General features: G+C 35.4%; 1 protein-coding gene across 4 annotated transcripts in view; it reads right to left on the bottom strand.

Annotated features, from left to right (window-relative positions):
* LOC105836927 (serine/threonine-protein kinase tricornered) overlaps positions 1-26822 on the bottom strand; it is a 133802-nt gene extending 106980 nt beyond the window's left edge. Inside the window, exons 1-3 of one of the 4 annotated variants that reach the window (XM_036293952.1) lie at positions 26188-26822; positions 25945-25984; positions 15525-15655 (exon numbers count right to left, since the gene is read on the bottom strand). In XM_036293952.1, coding sequence (XP_036149845.1) covers positions 15525-15600 — 76 coding nt within the window. In that variant the 5' untranslated portion in view covers positions 15601-15655; positions 25945-25984; positions 26188-26822. Of the gene's footprint in view, positions 1-15524; positions 15656-23877; positions 24803-25944; positions 25985-26187 lie in introns of those variants that run through there. The other 3 variants (XM_036293948.1, XM_036293950.1, XM_036293953.1) reach the window with 3 other exon arrangements.
* Between the last annotated feature and the right edge of the window lie 502 nt (positions 26823-27324).

The raw sequence follows: 27324 nt of genomic DNA on the forward strand, positions 1-27324 counted from the left end.
TTAATTTCGAGGCTACAGAATAAAATTTTTCTTTCATTTTTAAATTTTAAATCAATTTTGATAGAATTAATTTTAATTAAAATTTAATTAGAAACTAGAATACTAAAAAATCATTTTAATTGTGCATATTAGAAGAATGTCGTCCATAACAAATATTATACACTTTGTAATTTTGTCGAATATGTTCGAATCGGAAAGAGAGGCCAGCAAATGTTTACCAGTAAAAATATTCAAGTAAAACTTACAAATGCAAATTTTACTTCTTACAAAAAACATGTCATTGGCGTACTCTATCGTTAATGTCAAAGAATGCCGTATTCGCGTTGGTATATGTTAATACAATATTATCACAATTTATCTGATGTTAACGTTGATATAAATAAAATGGATTATTCGCAAGTAAATTGTATGCATTTGTGTGTGTGCGCGCAAAGCATTTATAAGTATATTTTTATTTAGATTCGTGTATTTTAGAACATACATTACTTCTACATATTTTCTTTAGTATTTTTAGCTATAATTTTCCGTAATATTTTAAAAAGTCTCTACATTTTTTAAATCGCTTTAAATTTAATATCTTTTTAGTTATTAAAACACTTTGTAAAATTGCTTTCGTCACAACACATTGCATTTTTTATCACTGACGTGCCACAACCATTATACGTTCATTTCTTGATAACGCAATAAGTGATATATTTCAATGCGTTTGGCCTACCCTTATTTCTCGCATCGTAAAATCTCTGTTTAAATACATTCGTTCCATTTCTCGCTCTTCAATCGTAAAATCGGTGTATGCTCTAACGCGTGATATGTCTCTTTTTCTAAAACGCGTAAACCTTTTTATTCGGTGAATCGTAAAACAGTTATTTTCTACAAGCCACTGCTTTACCTTCAAGCCAAATTATTACACCTCGTCTAACGTTCACGGCAGGCCATCGAATTATTACCACGTAAAAAGTCCCCCCAATAAAAAGCCGATATTTTTTCCGCGGTGTAGCTAAGCCCGGGCTTGTCTTATTCACGCTCGTAAAAGTGCATATTAAAAAGGCCAGAGGGTGAATAAAAAATGAGAATCCGCGCTCGTGCCTGCGCCGCGTCGCTCCGCTCGTACGCTTTCCGAGGTCTTATCCGCGAGACACAAATTTCTTTTTGGGCATACACAAGATAGCAGAGACAGCGTGCATACACGCCAATCGAAACAGGATGTGGTTCATGCTGCTGGCTGTCTCGATCGGCGAAAGGATGTGTCCACACGATGCGTGCGAACACAATGTTAATAATGAGTATTGTACGCGCGGAAATTGCTTACCGCCGACTACACGGATTATGCGAGTGACAAGAGAGTGTTTGGGGGAAAAAAAAAAAAAAAAAACGTGAGTTTAATGACTTTCAAATAGAAAATAAAATTAGCTGTCGATTACGTAAAACGCGTTGTTTTCATACTACCAAGGATAGATATGTATATGCGTTGCACATAGTATATATGTATACATATATTTAGAATAGTAATGTGGAAATAGCATACACAGTACTGACATTTCATGAATGGTTCAGTTTAGTTACAGTAAAGTTTACGATAAAATTGACGATATGCGCTACACTGTTAAGACACACACACAAAATATATATATATATATACATATGTATGTATCTATATATGTATGTATATACATATATCCGACACGAGATCTCGCGATAACAATAAAAACACGCGCAGATACGATTGTGTCGCAAGTTGAGTACATATAGGAATACTGCGCAATATGTTAATTAGTCGACCCTCGTAAATTTGTAAACGAGGTTTTAGAAAAACAGTATATTGTGCGCATCGTAATGCGGTCAGATAAATATGATTAATTAAAACATTAATAAAATTATTAATATATCAAGATTTATCATGAATGCAAAATATGCAGTTTGTTACAAAACAATATTATAATAATTTGTATTACTATTCAAGTAAACAAAGTAAACTTAGATATTATTAAAAATGACGATAGCATTGAAATATTAAAGTGCAGAGAGAATCGGAAAGTTTGTGTCTTTCCGTAGAAACTTGGCAAATTTATTTCTAAAGTCTACTGTTGATGACTAAGCGAAAGAAGTTAGCGACTGCTAAGGAAGACAAATAATATCAAAGTATATGACCGTAATTTTAATTTTGCACAAATAAAAAAAATGCCGTAGAAACTTGATGAACACAGACAGTAGAAAAAAAAGAACATGAAACTTTGACTTTACTTCAAGTAAACAAAGTCAGCACGCAATCACCCGGAATGATGATAATAGTTAAATGTTTTCTTATTCTGTTTTGATAGTCTACGTACACTTTGCAAACTTAATCTTCACTTATTAAAATAACTAAAAATATAAGTTAACACACAGTGTTACGATTTTATCCCATCAATACTTCATCAATCTCATCCACGAAGTTCGTTATTAGCTCGAGTAAATAAATTAAGTTCTCGCTCTTCGATTTCTGCGAACGACGACGACACTGAGAAAATAACACTGAGATATCTATTTCGATAATGTATATGTCTAAAGAGTACTCAATGTATTTGCTGTTTCGGCACAGTCGCCGACGAAGGCATAACGCAAATGTTTATGGCCGTGGTTATTGAACGCAGTTTATGCAGCGAGTTCGACCATCCGAAGGTGAATGGCATCATCATTTATACGTCAAGATCGAGCGAATGACGTAAGAGAATGAGAACTCTCATCTACTGATGGCTCGTAAAAAAATATATCTCCAACACTTATCACATGCGACGAAACAACGTATTGATTACTCGATTATCGTACTCCAATGTTATGGCTTCAAATAGGTTATTATATATAAGTAGCCGCTACATTTTCATTATAAACTCGAGAATTTAAGATAACCTCGAGATAAGATTCAAGGTCCCTTTAGTTATTAAAATTATTTTTAAATATTACAATTTTTATATTGATTTTGTTAATCCATAACGCGCATGAAAATAAAATGGGGAAACAGTAATTTGCAATATAGCAGCAGAGATTTCGTGGAATAATAATTAAACATATAATTACAATTCTTTTTTCCACATTTTGCCATTTTGTCCACATTTGTCATACATGTGTATACGTTATACACTTTCTTTGACTTTTATTTCAATATGATTAAGTTAGTGTATACGTGACTTAAGAGATATCCCGAATGAAAGATAAACTTTTATTGCCAATATAATTGCAAATTTTGACCTTTTAAAATTTTAAGCCTGTTTCAGTTATCTTAAAATAAGATAAAGTTGTAGCCACATTTCAAAAATAACGATATTTATAAATAGACATTACTTAAAACATATTTCGCAAATTTTCAACTCACATAATTTTTCTATATTAAAAAAAAATATTATTTTCCATTTTTCTTTTGTTTCTTTCATTATTTCTCAATTCTTAAATAATAAGAGCAATTGTATGTGCATAGATCTCAGACTGTTAGATCATAGAAATCAGGGCATAATAATCAAGAAATACATCCGCAAAGAATTCAATCATAATATGCAAAGAATCGATAATAAAAACCTAATGGGAAAAGTATAGCGGTTCGCGAAGATTCATTTCCGGGTCGCCTTGAAAGTGAGTATATATCGGGCGGTAATTTTGAAAATTGGTCGACAAACAGTTGGGAATAATAACGGAATCGTGGATACGCGCCAAGAAGTTACGAGGACCGAGATAGGGGCCATAAGGCTCAGGATAGGAGTACTGAGAGCAACGATGGCAATCTCAAGGCGGTAAGCCTCAAGAAGTAGGTTAACAATCCGTACAATTAATGATTTCATTTAATAAGGCGCCTGTCTGAACGCTCTGCACAATTACCATCGCCAGGACTAAAACTTCGTTATACGAGACTTCGACCTGCGATTGTTGATCAAGTATACAAGATTTTTAGAAAAAAAGCAATTCTTCGTGGCAAAAGTAAATGAGAAAGGCAGAATAAACTTTCGGATCACGTGTACAAGATATATATTTACATGTACAAGAATTTAAATTCTTAATGCAATCTTAATGCAATAAATTTATTTTCAAAAATCAAATAACTAAAATTCATTGCTTAAAATATACATATAACTGTTTCACGATATCCGGATAAATGCTTACAAAAAGTATTTTGTAATTTGTTTATGTCCAATCGTTTCTAAAATCGTACATTATTTTTTAATAAAAATGCGACATGTATAAATGTGATAAAGGGTTTATTAGATTTCAATTCGGGAGATTTTCAAATAAAAAAATTAAGCAAATTACTGGTTTATTTAAAATTTAAAAAATAAAGAGAAAACATCAAAAAAAAGTATCTCTAATAAAGAAACATAATTATTATATTTACGTATTATGTTATTTATTCATATCTCTAAAAATTAATTTTCTATTATATTATAAAAATGCTTAATTTTTAATTTTCAGCAAAAATTCTTTAAAAATTGTATAAAATGATAGAAACTTGAAGTTTCAAATTGATTAAAATATTATAATATAATGATATAACGATTATAATATAATTTAATACAAATCTTCCAAATATTTGAAAAACTAAATTACAATTTTATTTAACGTTTTTCAAAATTTTAATTCGAGCAATGATCAGCCTTGATTTCTGTAAAGTCAATTTTCTGTAATAAAAGACTTTTATATTATAATTTTAAAAAATTGGAAACAAACTATCGGAGAAAGAGAGAGAGAGAGAGAGAGAGAGAGAGAGAGAGAGAGAGAGAGAGAGAGAGAGAGAGAGGGAGAAACTAATGGTGTGACTCAACAAATTTTATCATTCTTTAATGTAGCGTGAATTAAAAAAAGTTGAAAAACGCTGGAGTATACCGATCGACACGATGCCGATCGTCTGCGGCATAACGATGTCGAGTAATTAGCGATAAAGTTAATAGACGCCGGCGTGCGTGTAAAGTCGGCGCCAAGCAACGATTCCGCGACGATTCCGCGGGTTATGCAATGCATTAAGGGACAGTGGCCGCCGTGTACGCGAATGAATCCCACGAGCACGCACGTTCACAGCCATGAGCACGCACGTACGAACGCACGCGCGTATACGCGTGTTAAGCGCGTTAATGATCACCATCGCGCCGATGGCGGGGCGTCTTGAATATCTTATTAAACGGCCGTGCGCACGTTTCGCCCTCGCGACGTGTTTCGATGCGTGAGGAGAACTCGTGCCACGCGTCTCGCCTCGTTTCTTTTACGAGCGCGCCGACGCCGTTAAATTCCACTCGCAACATCGATGGCAGGCGCGACAGAAATTGATGCATAAAACCGATCTACATAGCTTAGATAGCAAACCGTAATCTGTACTTTCAATTTTCCCATTTAAATACATTAGAAAATTATGGCGGTCTACTTTGTATAATGGATCCGTTTTCTCAAATAAAAGAGTTAATTAATGATTTTTAGGAGCTTCGAGCAAATAATATCAAAAATAATTTTATATATCAAAAAGAAAAACAAAATCTAGAGAGAATATCTCGAGTTTTCTTTTCTTTAAAAAGATATAAATTCATTAAAAATTATGACAAATATTTTTTGCAAAAACACATTTCTTTGGGAGGAATAAACAGTTTTTTTTTTTTTCGAGAATATAATATTTTATGTTAAATACGAATGTAAAAGAAACTTTTTGGACTACATATGGACCGGTTGTTCCAACTTCTTGGTAAACTTACCTATCAGATAAATATGTGTCTGTCTTAATTTATTTACTTAGAAAAAAAAGAAGATTGACACAAACATGCTTACCTGATAGGTAAGTTTACGAAGAAGTTGGAACAACGGGTCCTATATCGAATTTCCCGAGGGTCAAACTCGATTCCGCTAGATAAGCGAGGGAAGATTAACGATTGTACGTTGCAGAAAAGAAAGTTGCGAATATATTTGCAAGGAAAAAAATTGAGATCTGACTGCTGAAATCTAGCTGCATAATCATCCGGAAGTAGTTTCTCTTCATATCAATGTTTTCAATGCCTCAGTCTGAGCGCAGATCATAAACGAGCAAGTATAACAAATTGCTGATCGAAAACATGTATGCTAATTTTATGGTGATCGCATATGAAAAGGAATCCGAATAACAATCATTAATTAATATTATATACAAGTACCTAATACTTTTTTACAAAATAAAATGTATACAAATTATTAGAGTATAATACAAATTATTATAAGATATATTAAGTAAATAAAATAAGCAGTAACATAGCATATAACATTCGTATATTATTACCCACTTATCTATTAATAATTTCCTTGAATTCAATATGAAATATTCTATATTCCACCAATAATCTTGCATATGCTTGATCGATTGAAACGTCTTACATGTTATATCAAATTACATTAAGTAAATTTTGTTTAATATTTTATCATTCTATTTGCATTATAAAGTAAGTGAAATAATAAAATAAGATATGCATTTAAACTTTAATTCGCACGAAAATGCAATTTAAATCTATTGATTCGAAGAAATATTCGACAAAGTGCTTTCACATAAATATTTGATATTTTCATAGAATCTCTAAAGAAGTTAAATTAAAATGAATCTTAAAGTTCGATATATATTTCTTTATCTCTTACATGTCAATATTTGTGTAATGCAAGTAACTCAAGCAAATCTATTTTTTCTTTGACAAAAGTAATTATTTTCTTTGCACAACTTTATATGTTCTAAAATTTATTAATTAAGATTCAGTTTTCATGATCGTGAAATCAATTGTTCTCAAGTTCTAAGAATCAAGACTACTTTATACTGGAATTTTTAATTTGTAATTAGCAATAACAATTATTAATTTACTGATAAAAATTATTTGTATCATACTTTTAACTATCGGAAAAGCAATCATAGCGCTGCAAAAAGAAAAGTGCTGCTCACAAAAGTGTCCTAATGTAAAACATACACCGGTTACATATGTCGCCGCTGTGAGCATATGGCGAATTTTATAAGAACTCGAGCGTTCAATCATTAGAATTCACGCTCGATCCAGGACACCTACAATAGCACCGCGAGCAGAATTTCATAAACTCTCCCATGTGACTGGGACGCGAAAAACTTGGCGAACAAGAGAGGGCGGGGCACATTTGGCAACGGTTCAAGGGACGTGACCTGACTAAAATACTGCAGTACTCCTCTACATATCGCGTACTAGGTGAAAATACCGCGTCTAACGAAAAACGGCCGATTTGCCCTCAGCAACTTGCGATATCGTAAATCTTACTATCGCGTTTAAACCGTATTACGAGGCAAAACGTGACCTAGAGCAACACAAAAGTGGCGAAAATCCTCATCGAATTTTTTTCTTGTTTTATGGGGTTTTTTATTACGCAATACAAAGATTTCCTTTTATAAATTACGTTCTATTATATCAACGTAAAACTTTCTACATAAATGTATCTTTAATCGCGAAAATTTTTAACATTTTTTTCCGTCACGAAATTATAATAATATTTAATAAAGTCTAATTATTTCTGCATAATATTTAAAACTTTTTACAATATCATATTATAATGTGAAACTAACAACCCGTTTAAATATATAATATTCCATTATTCTTATAATTGTTTCATAATTCTGAAATGATACATGGTATTAGTATACAAAAAATAAGATATATCTCCATTTTGTACATTTGTATATTGTACCATAAATATACTAAATGTTTGGAAAAAAAAAAGTAATTTTAATGATAATATAACTAATAAAAATTTACATAACAAACGATATTAATTACGGACGATGTTAAATGAGAATATTAAAAAGATACATATAGTATGAAACTTTACTGGCACAGCCAGAGTTATTTCAATTGCCTGATAAACTCCAATGTATATGCTCCCTGCATCTTCAGCTACATAGATTAACAAGGTTATTTAATTCCACGCCATGTCCGAATTTACATTTTTCTCGTAAACCGGTTTTATCATGCTTCGAAATATATAATGCTAATGTCCTACACAAGGAATACACGTGAAATATGTGCAAAATGAGATACTTATCTTGTTTCTCGTTAATCCCACGAGTGCGAGTGATTTTTCGAATGGCCGGGTCTAGCACTATTGTCGGAAATGACTCGTTATGTAAACGTAAACAGTTAACGCGAGAAATTTAGTACACCTGCCTAATGAGAAAAGCATTAACGGACCGTGGATTAAGGATTAGTCGGAACGACGCTCGCGGATGCGTGCGTAATTTTCGAAGGCATTCCGCCGTCACCTAAGTTGCTCGATGAAAATTAGCGATGCGATCTCGCGAATATGCCCGAAGGCAGGATTTCCACTCTGATAACGTGAACACGATAAAAAATCATCGTGACAGACAACAATGACAACAATACAATAGCGGACGCGTAAAGTTCGCTACTGTTTTCCGAGGATGTGCCATGGAACGGGTCAAATGAGTACGCTTCCGTAAATCTCTCTTCCGCGGCAGTTTCTTTTTTAAATCGTACACAAAGCATCTCGTTCATTTCTTCGATTTCAATTAGATCAGACTGAGCACACAAGATTCTGCGTATTTACAGAAATATTCATTAGGCTATATAAGTTTTATTATTTAATAAAGAACTTTTACGTGAACGAAATAAAAACGTTCACGGAAATGTTACCATCTCTGAAAATATTAAATTAAATTTTAATGAGACATTGTATGCAATCACGCAATTTAAAATAAACATTAAAAAATTAAATTAACAATTCACTGTAATTCTGCAAATAATTCGTATCACTGCACATAATTTTTCGACTTGCAACTTGATTTCTATTAATAATTTGCAATCCATCGTTCCTTTGTTCTGAATTTTACACATATCGAAGATACCTATATTATCAACGATGGCCAAGGTAAAGCTGTATGCAATTTTAACATGTAAGTCGATACTCATAGAATATTATTTATAATGTTTTCTAATCTGTCAAATATTTCGTTTTTTCGTGTGCATTTTTTCGATATGAATATAACTAGCCTCATTAATTAAATAACAGCATGATTATTAGAATTTTGAAAAGAATAAAAACATGAGTGAAATATTTCATGTATTTAATGTCTCTAATCTCACAAAATATTTCGCATTAACGCATATTAAAATGTATCGCAAACAGAAAAAAGTATGTCATGTAATCAATTAGCACCTTTCTACATAACATTTTGCTTCGTAATATATTTCCTTATCTCTTGTATTATTGCTAATCTACATAGATATCTCATCAAATTTAATTTCGTCATTATCATAATACTATGTACAAAAATAAATCTAAAAAATACATCTAAAAATATACCTATAGTATTAATTTGATTTTCAATTCAAAATGATTTATAGTTGTTACTATAAGATTACTATCAATGTTTTTATTGCAATGCACATATGCAATTTTTATAGCAAACAATTTGACAACACGTAAATTGAGCCAAGACGAGGGTTCTTGAACGTCGTAGAATAGGAATATACGAGGAGCGAATTTCGGAACATCGATTTTCGAGGCAGGGCCTAAAAATACAGCGATGCAATTTGGATGAAATCTATTTTGCTTGCGCGTATCGCACGGTTTTCTCGCGACTGTCGAGAAAAATATTCACGGAAAAATATACATGCGCGCACATCCTCCTGCCATTCGCCGGTTCTTTCGCAGGAAGTCGCGAGAACAATGGTCGTTATATAATGCATTCTGTCTCGCGTACGAAACGTCGTCGATACCTTTGTCTCGCGTATTTACATTTTTCCCTTTTCCTTCATCCCACAAGAAAACGCGCTTGGAATACGCGTCGTAGAAAGCGTTGGAAAAAAAAGCCATGATAAGGTTTGCTAGGATTCCATTTTGACGAGATGATAATTATCCATTAGAAATTATTCTATAATACATGCACATATGTAATTGTTATTTTATTTAATAAGAAATATTCTTTCTTGTTACTTTCTTCTTCTGCAGAATTGTATAAAAAAAGGAATCATCCATGATGCAAAGCATAGATTTTGTGAATTTATAGAATCTGTCATGTATCAGTTATCATGGTCACCAGGTGAGAAGAGCGACATAGTTTCATTCTTTGATTTTCAGAAGCGATACTGCATACTGCAAGGGGAAAGCGACGAGACAATGTCCACGGAATATTCACACAGACGCGTGCCGGAGACATCGATATTCGCGGATCCATATTTCGACCCAGATTTGGCTCGGTTACTATGTAAATTGCCAGTACAGTTGGAGAGGTCCGGTACAGCACTGATATTCTTTTGTTCCCTCCGCACTCTACGCTAACTTGTTGAGAGATAGATGCTCTGCTGATGATAGTGCCAGGTCAGAAACGTCGCCTCGTTCTCTCGGCCCAAGAAAGGAGTTATTGACTATAATGAAGAGACGGAGGTGGAACAAAGGAAACGCGTTGTTGCACGGGGCAGAGCTAAGTAAATAGCAATCCGCACACGCTGCTGTCCTCGTGCAGGTCACGTGGTTCGAGAGATGGCAGAGAGGAACAGCTCTTGAACTTCCATACAATCGTCTCTGATTTTAGAACGTTGACTACGGCTAATTGAGGAAACGTCCTCTTTGATAACTGTACGTTCACTTAGGTGAAATGTATACAATCGTGTGTTGCATTGAGAACAAGATAAATCCTAATCCTTATATGAATTGGAATAAGAGGCTCACGCTAATTTCATACGTTCGTTGTATTCGACGTAGATAATCGTAAAAGCTTGTAAAAAATTACAAAAGCTTGTGAAAAATCGCAAAATTTATGCTAGCTTTATATAAGCGCGCTTCTAATAAAATTAGATTAAACTTTCTTTAATCAATTTCTTTCAGTTTATTTTAAAAGGAAAAACTGCTGCGTGAAAAACTATGCAATCGTGTAAAGTGCTCACTTTAACGCTTTTAGAGGAACTTTGAGATTCTAACTGGTAAAGTACTAGCGTCGAGATCGCGACAAAGATTGTTAAAAATTATTAAGGTAACGTTGAACTTGGTAGATATTGAAAATACACTCTTTCCATGCAATTTTTCGCGACAACTCATACATAGACAACGACTTCAACGTTTTGAGATGCAATATGTTTTTCAATAATCTCCATCACAAATCACCTGCTGCAAACGGGATCTCGTATATATATCCTCAACTAACGGTCTGAGAAAATGAAGGATCAGTAACGTATATAAATGATAAATTCAAACGACAGCCAGAGATGCAACCAGAGATACAACCAGGGATTAGTTCCATCCATCTCTTTAGGGCAAATTAAATGATTATTCCTTGACTTGACTTGATAAGTTTTCCGATATAAAAATCACCTCGTTACAATTATATATCTTCAAGATTTTCGAGATTATAGCAAATGTAGGAACAATCATATTATTATTAGATATGCAATTTCGTAGAATAAAATCCTCTCGAGTGAACTTAACAACATATAACTTAATAAGTGTACCAATATTATAAATGTCAATATTTAATTAAAATAGTTTTTCGAAATATTAAAGATTCGTACCTCCTTTATAAAAAGGTACTTGAACAATTTAATTTTGATTCAAGAAACGAAATACATATCTCGCTCGCAATGGCAAAATTAAAAATATCAATTGCTGATATATAATCGTTGTACTGATAGAAAAATCAATAGCAACCAATTTAACTGAGTCATATTCAACGCCAAAGATAAACAGTGATAAGATTAATTTGTTTATCTTTCTTCCCTTCTCCCACGAACATATTCTAGTGTTGTTTGAAGTTCGCGAAGCGTAAAGTGTCATTGCCATATGGCAATGAATTCAACTGTCTAGATAACGAAAGTATGAGTGTCAGTTGACATAGAATGATTCGATGTTATCGACAGCACACAACATATTGGCTCGATAAAATATTTAATATTAAATAAAATATTAGTTTGAAAAACGATAAACGAGATTAGCTCACAAAAATTTTCGTAATATATGATATATCCTTATATATTATTTTAACATTATTTTATTAATTAAATCAATTTGAATATCAATTTCAAAAAATATAAGAAAGAAGAAACGGTCTCAAAAACGAGCAACAAAAAGTTAGAAAAATTAATTAAAAATTATATAATTATCATGTTTATTCTCAAGTCACGTAGATAGACAAACTAAGAGAATAACATTTCAACGTAACGACGAACAGTTTCGGACTAACTTGTTCTTCTTCATCAAATCTCTACATATCGTTAACGCATGTAGAGATTTCGAATTATTATCACTGTTTCTGTACGCTGAAGAAAGACAAGTTAGTCCAAAACTGTTTGTCGTTACGTTAAAATGTTATTCTCTTAATTTGTCTATCTGTGACTTGAGAATAAACATAATAATTATATAATTTTTAATTAATTTTTCTAACTTTTTATTGCTCGTTTTTTGACTGTTTTTCTTCTTTCTTGAATTTGCTTTGCATATTATGAGCTTGATTAATTAATATTTAAAAAATATATATTATTACAAGATATTTTTGTTCTTTTTTAATGTGAGATCGATATTATATCTTAACTCATGTTCTAAAGGTAATTTAATTACAAAGGAAACAAAAATATATAAACATAAAAAAATTAAACTTTTCTAGAAAATACTGAATACTCCCAGCAACATCAAGATATTTGACAATAATATTTTTGTCGATATCAATTTATTAAGTATTAATTTTTCCTCAGTTCTCTTCCTCGGTTATTAAAGACTTATTTCCGTAGTACGGGGTATCAATTAGTATAATTAATGACACGCAGATTTAGCGGAAGTATCAGTCGTTAAAATTGAATCAATCTAACTCTGACTGGCGAATGCGAATATGTTAGAAGCATCGCTGCACTTCGGGGAACTGCGAGTGGCATTGGTTCGCGTCGTAGCACGACTGCACATACGGCTCAGTCTCGAGTACGTGGTTCAATGGACCCCGCACGCTGCATAATTCGCGACTTGCAAAATTACGCGTTTCTGAGAACACGCTGCGTGTACAACGTGACTCGATAAAGACACGTTTAAAGCACGGCTCGCCATGCACGTTCAAAAGGAGCATTGCTAAGAGCCGCATCGAAGACGAGAAAGAAGGGAGGGGAGGTAACCGGGGGGAACCCCAGACGGGAGAACCATTTTCTTCGTTGAATAATTAAGACAGTTTGGAGAAAGCGATGCACGCCTATATTATCATCTCGTCGTCGCTCATTCGCTGTTCATAACCGTATCGAGATTGGTCGCGTACTTAGTGCCGCATTTTCATCACAAATTACCTACATTGGCAAGACGCAAAATTGAATGTAAAGAAATAAATGTATGATCGAATCTTCGCGGCAAATAAATCGAAAAAAAATTGTGTGTGTGTGTGTGTGTGTGTGTGTGTGTGTGTGTGTGTGTGTGTGTGTGTGTGTGTGTGTGAAAAGAGACAGAAAGGAACAGAAATAAAATGTAATATGTAGCGCGTGTTTTATATCCTAATTTGCAATACGCGATACTCGTACAGCTTAATAAACCTCCAGTCGCGCATACAAAAGCCACATTTTCCATACATAAAACTTATCTTCTGCATTTACGATGCGAATATACCGCGAAATCCTCGAAATATTTTCGCCCACGGTAGTAGGAAAAATCTTCTACGAAGGATATTATCCTGAGGCTCCGTGTGGACATGCACGGTCGAGCACGGTGGCATTGCACGCATGACGTTACATCGCAGTTGGATAAACCCCATTGAAACTTGACGTAGCGTTGGTCGGACAGGACGTTGCGTCGTAGCAACGACGGTACGACTGCGTATGTACGGCTACGCAATGAGACTATGGCTAGCCGACGGTAGATTCAAATTAATTATGGCAATGACATCGTGCCGCAGTGCACCGTAAAGGAAAAAGGATTACACGAGACCGGAACTTTAATAACGCACCATACCAGCGTAAAAAAAATGCACCTTATTGGAGATAATACTCCGCTATATATTTCTATAGCAGAAAACTACTACTTGAAATTGATTTGAGATACAAAAATTTTAATCTCATTAAAGCATTGAATGGAAAAATTCTACGAGATTTCGATAGAAGCGTATGTATTATAGTGTAGCAATAAAATCAGCATGAACGACTTTGGACCAGCTCTGAATTCAGCTCGAACCAGCTTGGACCAGTTTAGCCTACTCTGAACTCAATTGCTATATTGACGATTTAATTATTAAAACATTCCACAGCTAGCAATAAATAAACAGAGCATTAATTACACCGATCCATTCGTAATTTTGGCTCAGATATCCTCTGGAAATATTTTTCGAATTACAATTGTTATTGAAAACTGGTATGAAGAAAAAACGTTTGCGCAGAAACCAGAAGCGTTAAAAATATCGAATTTATTCGAAACTGGATGACCTCCAAGCGCTCCATTGTTGTAAAACCTCAAATCTCTTATACGAGGAACGTAATTACATATTTTTTCAAGGTGAAGGCGAATTCGACGATTCGAAACACGTTTCGAGCGCATTACGCGGAAGAAGAAAAGCATATGGTAAGGCACTCTACGTCCTGTCCATCTTATTACCCTTCCGCGATCGCAATCTAATACGGAATGAAAGGCAAGGTAAGGCACTGTTTTACGATGGTCACCGTCGAGAACAAGTGGATGGCGATTTCATCGTGTCGCGCTGCGAACTTCCGCGACAGGACGATTAAAGCGATTAATGAGCGAATTCTTTTCGCGTGGAAACGAAGCCAGACGGAAAGTACACTGACTTTAAACAATACGAAAATTTGAGAGTAACAATAATTTTAAAAATTGAGAAAAACAGTAAAATAATTAGTCTTGCTTTTATAAAATTTAATAAATTTTAAATTAAAATTGTTATTGAAATTTTCATAGAATTTTCACATAGAAATTCTTTATTTCAATAGTATTGATATGTGAGTATAATGCAATGGTTAGTTTGTCATACAGAACTTAGACAAAACCGAATTTCTCTTGTCAAATTAAGTCTTAATAAATATCAAGAAATTTATATCATTAAAGTTTTAAAATTATTAAAATACTTACTTTTCAAATAATAATTTTTATTTAAATTAGATATGTGCATTTGTAACGATTATGTATAATGTTTTTGCGTTGCAGAGATAAAGTGCATCGCAGTATATGTAGGATAACACCCGCGGGCAATGTCCTGCATCAAAAAACCGATAGGATAGGGACAAAACATACGCTCTCGAGAACAGCTGGAGAGCAGCAACGTGACTTTCATTCTTTGCGCTTATTCTTATGCAGCACGCGAGCGCTGCACTTGAGTGCACGATGGCACAAATCGGCCAATCCCAACACGAGATTTTTTATCCTTTTTCCTGCATCACGCTCAAATGTCGTACCAAAATTCGCCAAAATTGGGAAAATTTCGTAAGATACAACGTACGATATCTCTATAAAACGAATTATTGCGGAAATTTAACGTTAGAATTTAAATCCACATCTGAATGATAAACCGTCACGCTGACTCTCAATGTGTTTTGGTTACGGTAAATGTAAACGTGCAAACTCACCTTCCTGATTGGGATTGTTGGTATTCGGATGTGACGAAGTCAGGGAAGACGGTGTCTCGTCCTCAGCGACGCCCATCGTCGTAGCTGCCGTTTGCTGATGATGTGTCTCCACTTCAGTCGCCTCTTCACACCTGCGCATTAATTATGAGATTTTAAATAACTCCGATCTTATAAATTGGACAATAAAATAGCTCTTTATTTAAAAAAGTTATATTAGGCATTTTATAAAAATCTATTTAAAAATGCGTTTCTCTCATTGCGCGGTTTGGCGTTTACAAAAAATTCTTTCTAAACATTAATTATAATCAATAGTAAAACTTTTTTTCTTAACGTATAGTTGTATAGTTGTATAGTTGTATAACATCTAATATAACCCATCTTGGCATCGTATAAATTAAAATTTAAAAAAAGAATAAACATAAAAAACTTGTTTTCTTAAAAAAAGAATACACTACGATATTTTATAAAAATACAACAGTATGTTATAAAAATAAAATACAATATTAAAATGTTTTATAACTGCAATTAGATTTATATTTACTTATAACAAATAATATAGCTCCGCGTTTTGCGCTATGTGTATATATTATTACATAAATCAAATATTATTTAGTTTGCTTTACAAAATTGTAACTTCTAAAATATGAAATATCATATATTTTATTGCAACACGTGCAATGCGACGTGTGTCGCCTCAACTTTGCTTCCATTTGCGCATAATCGTGTTGTATTGCGTTGCCTCGAATGTTATTTGAGGTACTTTCGTATTAGGTTTGTTTGTTCTACTTTGTTTTCTTTAAAGAAAATAAATACGAAAAATGTTTTTATGTTATCATACGGTTCTACTTTTTTGTTATTGTAAATAAATTGTACAAAAACACAAATTAAGAATAAAATACAATTCATGCAATATTTTTATAAAAGTAAAACGGCTGATCTGTAAAAGTAAAGCTTTCACATTTTTTGAAAAACTAATATAAAAATGGAGGTATACGTAAAACTTAAAAAAATGAAAAATAAATTAATCGTGAAATTATAAAAATTCAAGACAACTGTCGCTAAGATCAATATTAAAAGTGCATCAGAGACAAATAGAAAAAGAAAAAGGGAGAGAGAAGTGTGTTTATATAACATAATATCCGTCCCCATAAAACAATCAACAAGCGGCCAATAGAAATCGAACGTCGCGATCGTACCACGAAGATTTCATGCCGATGGTCGAGCATCGTTGCATCTCACCACATGCACCTACGCGTAACCCAGCGTACTGCAGCGGTCAGAGAGGCATTCATCGGATCATGGCTTCCGCCAATCTCCTTCCCGCTTCTCTCTTTTCCTCTCTTTTCCTTTCTTTTCTTCTCCTCCTCCTCTCTCTCTCCCTCTCTCTCACTTTCTCGTTATCCATATTATCTCTGTGCAAGGTAGGCGTGTACGCGCTCATTGTCGCGGTAATTACGCACGTGCAATTACGTGCGCAGGCCGGTGCGTCCACAGTGCGGATTAGTGCACACGCAGCGCGTCATGCGTACATCGGTGACGCCGTCATCCAGAGTGCGGTCCAGTCCGCGAAATGGAGACGACGACAACGACGCGCGGCTATAACGGTATGTTGACCTCCGACGCCAATTGCTGCTTGCTCGCACAGCACACGCGAATACGGACACACTGCACGCCGGGGAATGTGTGCAACGCACACTGGCTTTTCGGATGAGACACGAGCTATCGATTAATCGGCGAATGTGCAGTGTAACGAGAACGGCGCTCACTTTTCCGCGACATACGAACTCGTAATATGCGCGAAAATCAAGTGAGTCGTATAATCATTGGTCACTTGATGCAGAGAAACGCAAATTTATTAAAACTGCTGTACTCGATTTAATAAAAAAAAAACCGTACAATATTATTTATCTTCTCTGATAAACTTTTAGAAGTAATAAAACCATTTATTATTATATTTTTTTGTGTAAAACGCGCACGCAAAGATAGTCTTTCAATAACAAATTCAATAATTCTTTTAAAATACATTTATTAATCGACCACTCAAATTCTTATTTTAAAAAAAGAGATTTGTATGTAAAATTTAAAATTCCTTTATTAACTTTATACACTTATGTATGTAAATCAGTTTAAAGCAAATTCTTTTGTTAAGGAAAATTTAATTAATATTATTTTAAACGCTCTTTTATTTTTTAGTCCATATCTTTGAGTAAGTCCACAAAACAATGACAACTTGTAAGACTAACCTACACAATGTGATCTTTACTTCCTGCTTCGTGCTTTTTGCCTTTCCGCGAACTATATATTTTATTAACAATCGTGTTTCTTGTCTCTTTGAGAGTCTTGTCAACCTTTATCTCGCCAATTACGATAAGACAGTGTGCAAAAAGACAATAGGCAAAAGGCAAGAAACAGGAAGCAAAAAGCACATTGTAGATTAGCCTTTAATGTCAAGTACAAAAAAACGAAATAATATCGTATGGATATTTCGTACAAAATAATATTAAATAATATTAAAATAATGTTAAATATCTCGAAAGAGGAAACAAGGCCAACTAGCGTTCAACCTTGATGTTGTTTGGTAGCATGCAACCTCGTACACAAGGCCTCGACACAAGGTATTGGCATTCGCGCGTTGAAACTTAAGTCGATAGATAGCAGTCGGTAGATAATCCGCTCTCAGTCCGCTCCGCGGATGTGTCACCGTGTTACTTATCGAACACGATTAATTCCCCTACGGACAATTACTTCGACTTGCGTGCAAATAACCGTTTCTCACAATTAACGATTATAAATTCCGTGCGCGAAATTTAAACATGTCGCTTAAGAATTGGGAGAATAGGAAACGATTAAATATTGTTTCATTGTAAATAATATTCGTAGCAGTAATTTTTTAACAATGTTTACATTTACGAATGTGTTTTGCATTAAGCTTTAAATTTTTCCCTGTTTTGAATGCAATTTGTTCATCGACTTTTGGATTGAGAGCGCAGGATCATATATGAATCACTGAATATATTGAATACTTCGAAACAAACAGATTTCGTTCGTTGTGCTAATTTGCGGAATTCAGGGATAATTATAAAGCTTTATTCCTATTTATTCCGCATTATTTTCGTGATCGCATTTTGATGTCGTCGCAATGTAAAATAATAAAGTGTGCATCGCGTATGACTAACATCGAGAGTGTCGTGGAGATGATTATTCTATGACGATGATTAATATGCGCGATCTTATAATTAAATGTTTTTACGTGTGTTGTATCGTAACGGATGCTTTTGATAAGGGAAGATGATCTGAGAATTTCAATGTAATCACAACCCCATATATCATTGCGCATCTTATCTCGGTGAGTGACATCTTTTATTAAGGTAATGGATCTTAATAAAAAGTTATATCAGATACTATGCATAAAATTTAAAAATATTACAAATAATGTAACAGCTGATTTTTCGAAAATCAAAATTGTTTATTGTATAGTATTGTTCATGCTTGACCGTTCTATATAATTTTAATACCACAAAAAAAATTATTTTCAGATTTGTATCTAACAAAATTTTTCGATACTTCAGCAAAATCTTGTTTATAGAGAGATCTATTATCTTAAGAATTTAACTCTACAATATGTCAGCTAAAAGTTCGAAATTTGAAAACTGCAAGTTTCTTAAGTCTATTTTATCTTTTGTTTTTTAATAAAAAATTTTGATTATCCAAATTTTGAAGTTACAGAAAACAAAGCAATGACAAATTTGGCTATTAACGTTTGTTGTAGCGAAAATAGCTATATCTTAATGGAATAATTAATAACTTTGAAACGAGAAAATAGACCCAAATAAGTGTGCTTTCCAGCAAGACACAGTGTAACACAGTGTCCATTAGTGTGAGAAAGAACATGTCAGTGTGTCTCGCTCACACTAGTGGACACTGTGTTACACTGTGTCTTGCTGGAAAGCACACTAAATTACATCGTATGTAATATTTCGAAGTATTCCATAACAATTGTATTGTATAATACTTTAAAAGCAGTATACTTCATAACAATAATTATTTGCTTTTTGCAATTGGTTGAGATTCTTTAAATTTCTAATTAAAATGTAACTATTAAACCATCTATTTTAATATAAAAAAACTTTAATTTTAGTATCTCATTTAATATTTTTTAATATGAGATACATGTAACAATTCAATACGACTAAATACAGGACTGAGAGTTATATCGCATCATGAAACTTTCCCCATCTCCTTTCAAGAAATCGACGATATACAATGACTCACTTGCACGACCTTGCGAGTGAGAGTTAAATATAGTCGAGTTGCAACAAAAAAATATCACGCGCATATTCATCTTATGTACCAGTTCAATAGCATGTTTAATCTTTTTTTCATTGTAAAAAATGCATACCAAGACTATTCCTGAACCTTTCGATAATTAATATATCATTCTTTAAAAAAAATTATAGAGACATAATTTCAAGCCAATTAATTTTCACAGAAAAGAAATTAAAAAATAGAAAAAATATCAAATCTCAGCGAAAAACTCCTCTATCTCTTCTATTTTATTTTTGATGACTGATAAAAGACAATTATAATTATGTATAATTATGTATAAATGATTAAAAATTGGTAAAATAATATTATAATTTAACATTGTGTTAATAAATTATAATCAATAAAACATAAATAATTCATTGCAGAAATCAAATATGCTACACACGATTTGCTTATGCCAGATTATCGATAAGCAGAGGTAGACGAGTGTGTGTGAAGTAGGCACCTCAACTTTCTGCACCGCAGGTTTGCTCGCGAGTTCTGTTTGCATCCGCAATAGTTCTACAGTTCTTGATAATTCTTAGTAATAGTTCCGCCGAAATAATATAAAAAACACAAGTTTGAAAATTTGGAGTGCCACGGGAAAGTTAGCACCTCATATTTTCAAACTTATATTTTTTATATTATTTCAGGAGAACTATTGCTAAGAACTATTAAAAATTGTAGAACTATTGCAGGTTCAAACAGAACTCGCAAGAAAACTTGCAATGCAGAAAGTTGAGGTGCCAACTTCACACACACACAAGAACTACCGAGAATTATCGCTAGAATTGTCGTAACTATTCAGCACGACACCTTTACTCAAGTGTCGTGCTGACTTCGGACATAAAAAAATTATTTGCAAACGTTTAATCGCCAGAACTCTGTTTAAAAACGATATCAAAGCATAGAACTATACAAAAAGACGAAGCTCAAGCTATCGCGACAAGTCAAAACAAGCTACAACAAACTAGGGGAATCGAAATCAAAAGTAAACGCTAAGCGCGAGTCGTGATTATTTTGCTATCAATGCGACAAAGTTGCACGTGATTTTTTCCTAATAAAGTCGCGTAAACAACTTTGGTGCGATAGATTGCGTTTCGTTTATAACGAAGAAATGAGAGAAATCATATTATGTTAAATTCGCTTGATGATAATTTCGCGTTCCTATAGAACTACATGCATGCGCATTATAATTTTAAAATAAGTGAATCTCATTTATAGTCGCAGTGTACAGTCGCAGTGTTTTTCCCTCATTTTACCATGCTGAAAATTTAATAAAATAAGTATACATATAAATTGTGTGCTTCTTTATACTTTATTGATTTATCTATTTTTTAATTTTTAAGATATCGCGCGCGTGTGTGTGTGTGTGTGTGTGTGTGTTGTGTACAATATATAAACATACAAAATTTAAAAAATGTTACTACAATTTATCTCCATTGTTGCACATAAATCTCGATATGTAAAATCAATAAATTGCTAAAAGTAAAAAATAATAATTAAAGATTGAAATGCTTCTTCTTGAATATTAATTTGTAATAAATATTAATTATAGAATATAAATAAATTTAATAAATCAGAAGCTGTTGTTTTGCTTAAATTGAAACGCAGGCAAGTAACGATCTGTTTACTATAGTGTGCATACTCTGAAATCAATGTTCTCTAGGCATTCAAAAACAGTTTGCGAGACCATCGTCTCGTTCATATTAAACAGCTTGCATTACAGTTTGATAAAAGCAAACAGTTTTCTCGTAGTGATAGCGAACATTCGTAAAGCCGCGCCATAGTGGACGCGGTTTAAAAAGTTTCTAAAAAATGTACTGTACAATTTTTTTATTCGCAAACACCTATAATAGCATAATAACTTAATACGCGAGTATCCTTGCGTAATAATGTTGCCACGGTCACGCAAATTGATTAAATTTCCCGCTTCATTACCCCTTACTCGTGACAACAAATACTTACTCCATCGCATTACGCAAATGACGCGAAATTATATTAATTATAGCTACAAAAGAGTCGTACTGTAGTCGTATTCTTAAAACATGAATCGAGCAATGGAACACGTAGGCCAGCACGTAATCGTTGTCGGTTTCCCATCACGTCTTTGAAAACGCTCGCAGAGAGAGAATTGGCAGAGCATAGCTGTCGTAAAGCAGCTCTCTCTCTCTCTCTCTCTCTCTCTCTCATTCTTCGTTTCTTATCCCACTTTATTCTCTTCTCTCATCCGCGTGTCGAGACTTCAGGTCGTTTCTCTCCCGGCCAACGACCGTCCACCTTCAGTTTTGTATCCCTCTAGACAGTGCGCGCCTTATACGTCGACAGGTAGATGCAACGTTTGAGATATATACGCGTCCAGGGTGGTCCGACGATAAGGGCGGCGGATCGAACAGAACTCTCTTCGTCGCTTAGAGCTGTGCTTCTGTATGGATCATGCTTAATCCTCATCCGTCTCTCCGGGTCTAAGTCCGAATTGATTAAATTGAACTGAATGAGTCTGATGTATTTGTGGCATCTTGTCGGTTTAGTAGACAACCGTATTAAATGGAATTCGTCAGTATTACGAATATTACAATCTATAAATATAATATAAATGTAATAATGCAATTTATAAACTTACGTTATAATAAACTATGAAAAAAATGTATTAGTCGCAAACCTTAATAACATGATAATTTCATAATAATTATAATAAAGTAACAATATATAAAATATAAGTTCACTGTATAAAATAAGTTATATTGCATGAATTTATATTACATTAATTTACGTTACATTAATTTCTCACGGCTTAATTGCAAAGTAGATAAAAATTAATCCAATTTAATCATCCAAGAGACAGATAGGGATGACAACGGATAAGCAAAGGTATGTGAATATCTGACATGTTCATATTTAAGGCTCGTCAAATATAAATGTCTTTTATCGAATGTTTCCCCGTAATAGCCCCTAAAATTATCCACCCCGTTTGCATCCTTCAATTAGCTTTCCAATTGCTCCCTCCTTGTATATCTTGCATCTTATAGTTCTCTGCCATATCCCGTGCAACACCTTCGCAAGAGCGAATCGTGGCCCTGAGAGGGAGCGTGACAAGAAGAAGGTGAAGGGAACAAAGGGGTGAGGATAGAAGTGGCGCAAATGGAGGAAGGGGAGGGGGGAGCAGATTGGCCCTTTGCAAAAACCGGCCAAAGTGTCGGCCAACCGGTTTCGCGCGCGCATGTACCTGTCACGTATACCCCTTTAAACCTGTAGCAGCGCTACAAACACAGAGAGAGAGAGAGAGAGAGAGAGAGAGAGAGAGAGAGAGAGAGAGAGAGAGAGAGAGAGAGAGAGAGAGACAGAATGAAGAAAGAAGAGAGGAGATCGACACATGTGTGTCGATCATACATACACATAGGTCGGATGGAGCAGTGGCGTGCGCACTAACACTGGCGCGCATGCACGCGCGAGCGTAGGCGACGTCGTTATACGGGGTGTCCGAGAATTAGCGAGAATTAGTGGGGACGGCCAAGTTCTCCCTGGAATCGCGGGAGAAACTCGGGGTCGATTCCCGTTTGCGAGAATATTCGGAGCGCCGATCTTGGAGCTGTTGCTCCAGTCGCTCGACATGGAGAAAGTGAAAGAAACAATCCTCCGAAATAATATCGGCGGAGTGAAAAATTCCGGGACACGCTGTTCAGAGCGAACTTGACACTCGCGCAGACTATGCATTTGAGCTTCGATCGTCAGAGAGTATCGGAATTAAAACTGCAAAGCATCGATTAATTCTCACAAGAAGAAATGTGCGTTCCGAGGAGCAACGTGACCACTCCGTAATTTTCGGGCCACCGTATACGTGCACATTTACAAGGTGCGTTGCACACGTACATTCCAGTGCAGGCTTATAGAACAACGAACCGGTTGCTGTTTATAACAATACCGCCGACGAGGTCGGTCCGTGCGACGTCAACCGAGAGAAAGAGAGAGAGAGAGAGAGACCCTTTCTCTCGCTCTCCGTGACAAACGAGAGGGAATCTCCGTAATACCGCAACAATCGTGTACTTACATCTTAATGTACGACGGTGGACCGCATTCGTGGGCAGGAAGGAGGACGTTCCGTGGCTCCGGTGTAGATATCCCGCGACCGTCGTCGTCGTCGTCGTCGTCGTCGTCGTCGTCGTCGTCGTCGTCGTCGTCTCCGCGCGGCCGCCGCTCCTGGCCGCTGCTGTTCCGCGCGTATTACGCGCGAGGAGGTACGTCACTGACGCCGCGATCCGCTCCTGCCCTCCTCCTCCTCCTCCTCTTCCTCCTCCCCCTGTTCCCCGTCGTCGGCCGGGGATATCGTCACTCGCGGGTACGCGGCCGCACACAGGTATCTCGCCGTTACTACTACTACTATCGCGCGCGCACTCCCGAACTCCAGCTCTCGCTCGGACAGGTTCGCACGACGCGACGCGATGCGACGCGACGGCGGGCGTGCGACGCGGCGAGCGGCCGCTCGTTTGCCCTCACAAACAAAGCTAAGCAAGCGGAGGCTATGGGGGTGGACCACTCGACGGTGGACACTCGGACTGTCCGAACTGCGGAGGAACCGGGAAACTGTCGTCGCGCAGCGGCGGCTGCGGCGGCTCCTCTCGCGCGCGCGTAACGTGCGGGATGCGTTCACGGCAAAGCACACGGTCAAGCACGCGCGCGCGCGCGCACTTTCTCTATCTCTCTCTGTCTCTCTTTGTCTCTCTCGCCACGCAGAATGCCGAAAATCTCGAGCAGATATTGACAAATACTCCGGAGACTCGCGGCGTCGCGCACACCATCGAACCTAACGGTCTCGCCAACGACATCCCAGCGCCATCGCGCGGCCGCTCCCGCAATTGGCGCGGCGATCGCCATTGGCCAAACCTCACACCGTATCGCATTTTTAAACCGATGCAGATTAAATTCTTAATGTATGTCTCGGTTTAACTTGCTCTTTAACTTCTTGCAATTCTCAAAATAGAAATATATAAATATATTGCTTTTTTACATCCTGAATTATTTTTCTCAATAACAAGATTGTTTTAATTTTAAATTTTACCGAGATAAAGAGATATAAAATTTTATTCCTTTATCTAGATAAATTCAAAATTAATTGTATTTATTTAAGATACATGTAATTTATCTTATCTTTAAATAATTTGAACTTAATGCACTCCCGGAAAGATTTTCTCTTTCTCTCTTTCATTATTTCTGTTTCTATTGCCTGTTGCCTGGCATTGTGTTTAGATCCTTACAGAATAGGCCAACAGGGCAGAGAGAAAGCCTGAGCAGCCACCGTTTAACTTTGTAACTTATTTTTAAGCGCCCCTATGTTCATGAATGAATATTACAACTACGTAGCTAAAATGAACCCAACCCGTAGGTAAAGGAAGAAAACTATAATTTTGTGATTTTCTTCCATGCTGTAAATAGCATAATTAGGAATAGGTTTGTGTCAATCAAGATTATGTCTACATGAATTATTTATGTATCGTTTATGTTATGTTTAAACAAATCTTTTCATATAGATTGTAAACAATACGAGCAACGTACAATATATTATTAGAATATAAGAAATTAAATAACTTGATGCAAAAAAAATAATTAATTTTTTTTAAAATATTCATATCTCTGACTTTAATATTGATAAAATAAAAATATAAAATAAAAAAATATTAATAAGTAAAAAATCCAATATAATTTTTACTATTAATTTCTCTGTAAAATCTTCTACAAACCATAGAATACCATTTACATAGGGAACATGTGAAACAATTTACATAATTTATATTGTAGATGAGTAATATAAATTATTTATGCATGTTATTTATGCATTATGCATTTATAAATGTTCAAACTTTGATTGGAAATAAAATGGATTTAGATAAATAAAAACGAACAATCAATCTGACGACATCTTGGTCTATTTACTCATTTCACTTCTGGACCATTATTAGCTATAACGGCAATTACCAAATTTATAAGTACTGCTTACGTTTATTTTATATAGAAGCACTTGAAAATAAAATCATCGCCTATATCATGGCCTATGTAAAATAGTTTTTATAGATTTATTCTGATTTAAGAAAATTAAAAAACATTTCACACATAAACTTACCAGCACTGATTTGCAACAGCAGAGTTGAAACTGCATTAATCTGTAACAAATTATATAAATATGTATAAAATAAAACAATGCCCAAGACATTTCAAAATATAATTATTATGTGCATTTAATTTTTTATTTGTCCATTAAGTAAATGTTAAAAAATTAAATTATATTTACGAAAATCTTTCTGATATAAATTCTCATAAAATTCGCAACTAACAATCAATAATAAATTATTTATAAAATATTTACCCTTGGTTGTTCGTCGACGCTGATGCCCCCCTTCTCTTCTTCCTCCTCCTCTTTCTTCTCTCGAATCTCACTGTTATTTTTCTTTGTCGCATCCAATCCGTAAATTAATAAATAAAACGCAAAATCGCGCGATACTTTATACAATACTCCCGACGACGATAACGCCCAACTTTATCGTTTCGAAACGGAAGAGCAACGCGAAGGACGAGCGATTCCACGAAACTACAATTCGTTCGGTACAATGCTCACACAAAATTCACTCGCGAAGGCATATCGAGAATTATCCGGCACTCCCGACGTTGCACAGATAATTACGTCGCACATGAGCGTGCGAAATTACACGAAGCTCGCGGGAGAGTTTAGACATTTTGATATTTTATTGTGTAAAGCATCCTGTTCGCGAAAAAAGAAGCATCGTGTTCGCGCGCGCGGGAGAAGTTGACTTGGAGCGGCGCGACAAGCAGAAACGCATATCGTGCTTCACAAGTAAATACGATCGCTTTTACGTACGACACAGTAACGCGCGTATCAAGACGAACGTTCGCCATCGCGTTCTCCGCATTCTCGACAATCTCGACCTCGTGTCCGCGCACAGTTCGAACTTGGGCCAACTTGGGACGCAGACGACACGCACACACGCACGGAGGATCCGGCGGGCCGAAAAGGAACATGGCGGCGGCTGCCGAGGCAAGCAGGCAGCAGCGGCAACGGCCGCTGCCGAGAGGCGGCGGACATGCCCGAGTGGCCACGGCAACGCGCGATCTGGCGACTGGCGTGGCGACTCAGCCCGCTGCCGCGCGTATAAATGGCAAACGTCAATTCGTTAACGAAGATACGTCGATGGCGATTACTCGGTACTCCCGACATAATCGCACATGAATGGAAGAATAAAATGCTACATGAAAGCGTCATATTTATGAGTTAATAATCGCACGACGACCATCAGTCGGCGTTTCACTAGCTCAAACGAATACTCGCGATCGTGCTCGAGAGTACTCGACGAGATCAAGCGCACGATTCCATGCTTTAAATTACGAATACGATAATACGATTTATTTCCATAAATGACACCGTTACCTCGTATATCGAATGACACAATCATGTGTAGATAATATTCACTACTCCTAACTCGTGTCC

Source organism: Monomorium pharaonis, chromosome 11 (assembly GCF_013373865.1).
Source record: "Monomorium pharaonis isolate MP-MQ-018 chromosome 11, ASM1337386v2, whole genome shotgun sequence".
Lineage (NCBI taxonomy): Eukaryota > Metazoa > Arthropoda > Insecta > Hymenoptera > Formicidae > Monomorium > Monomorium pharaonis.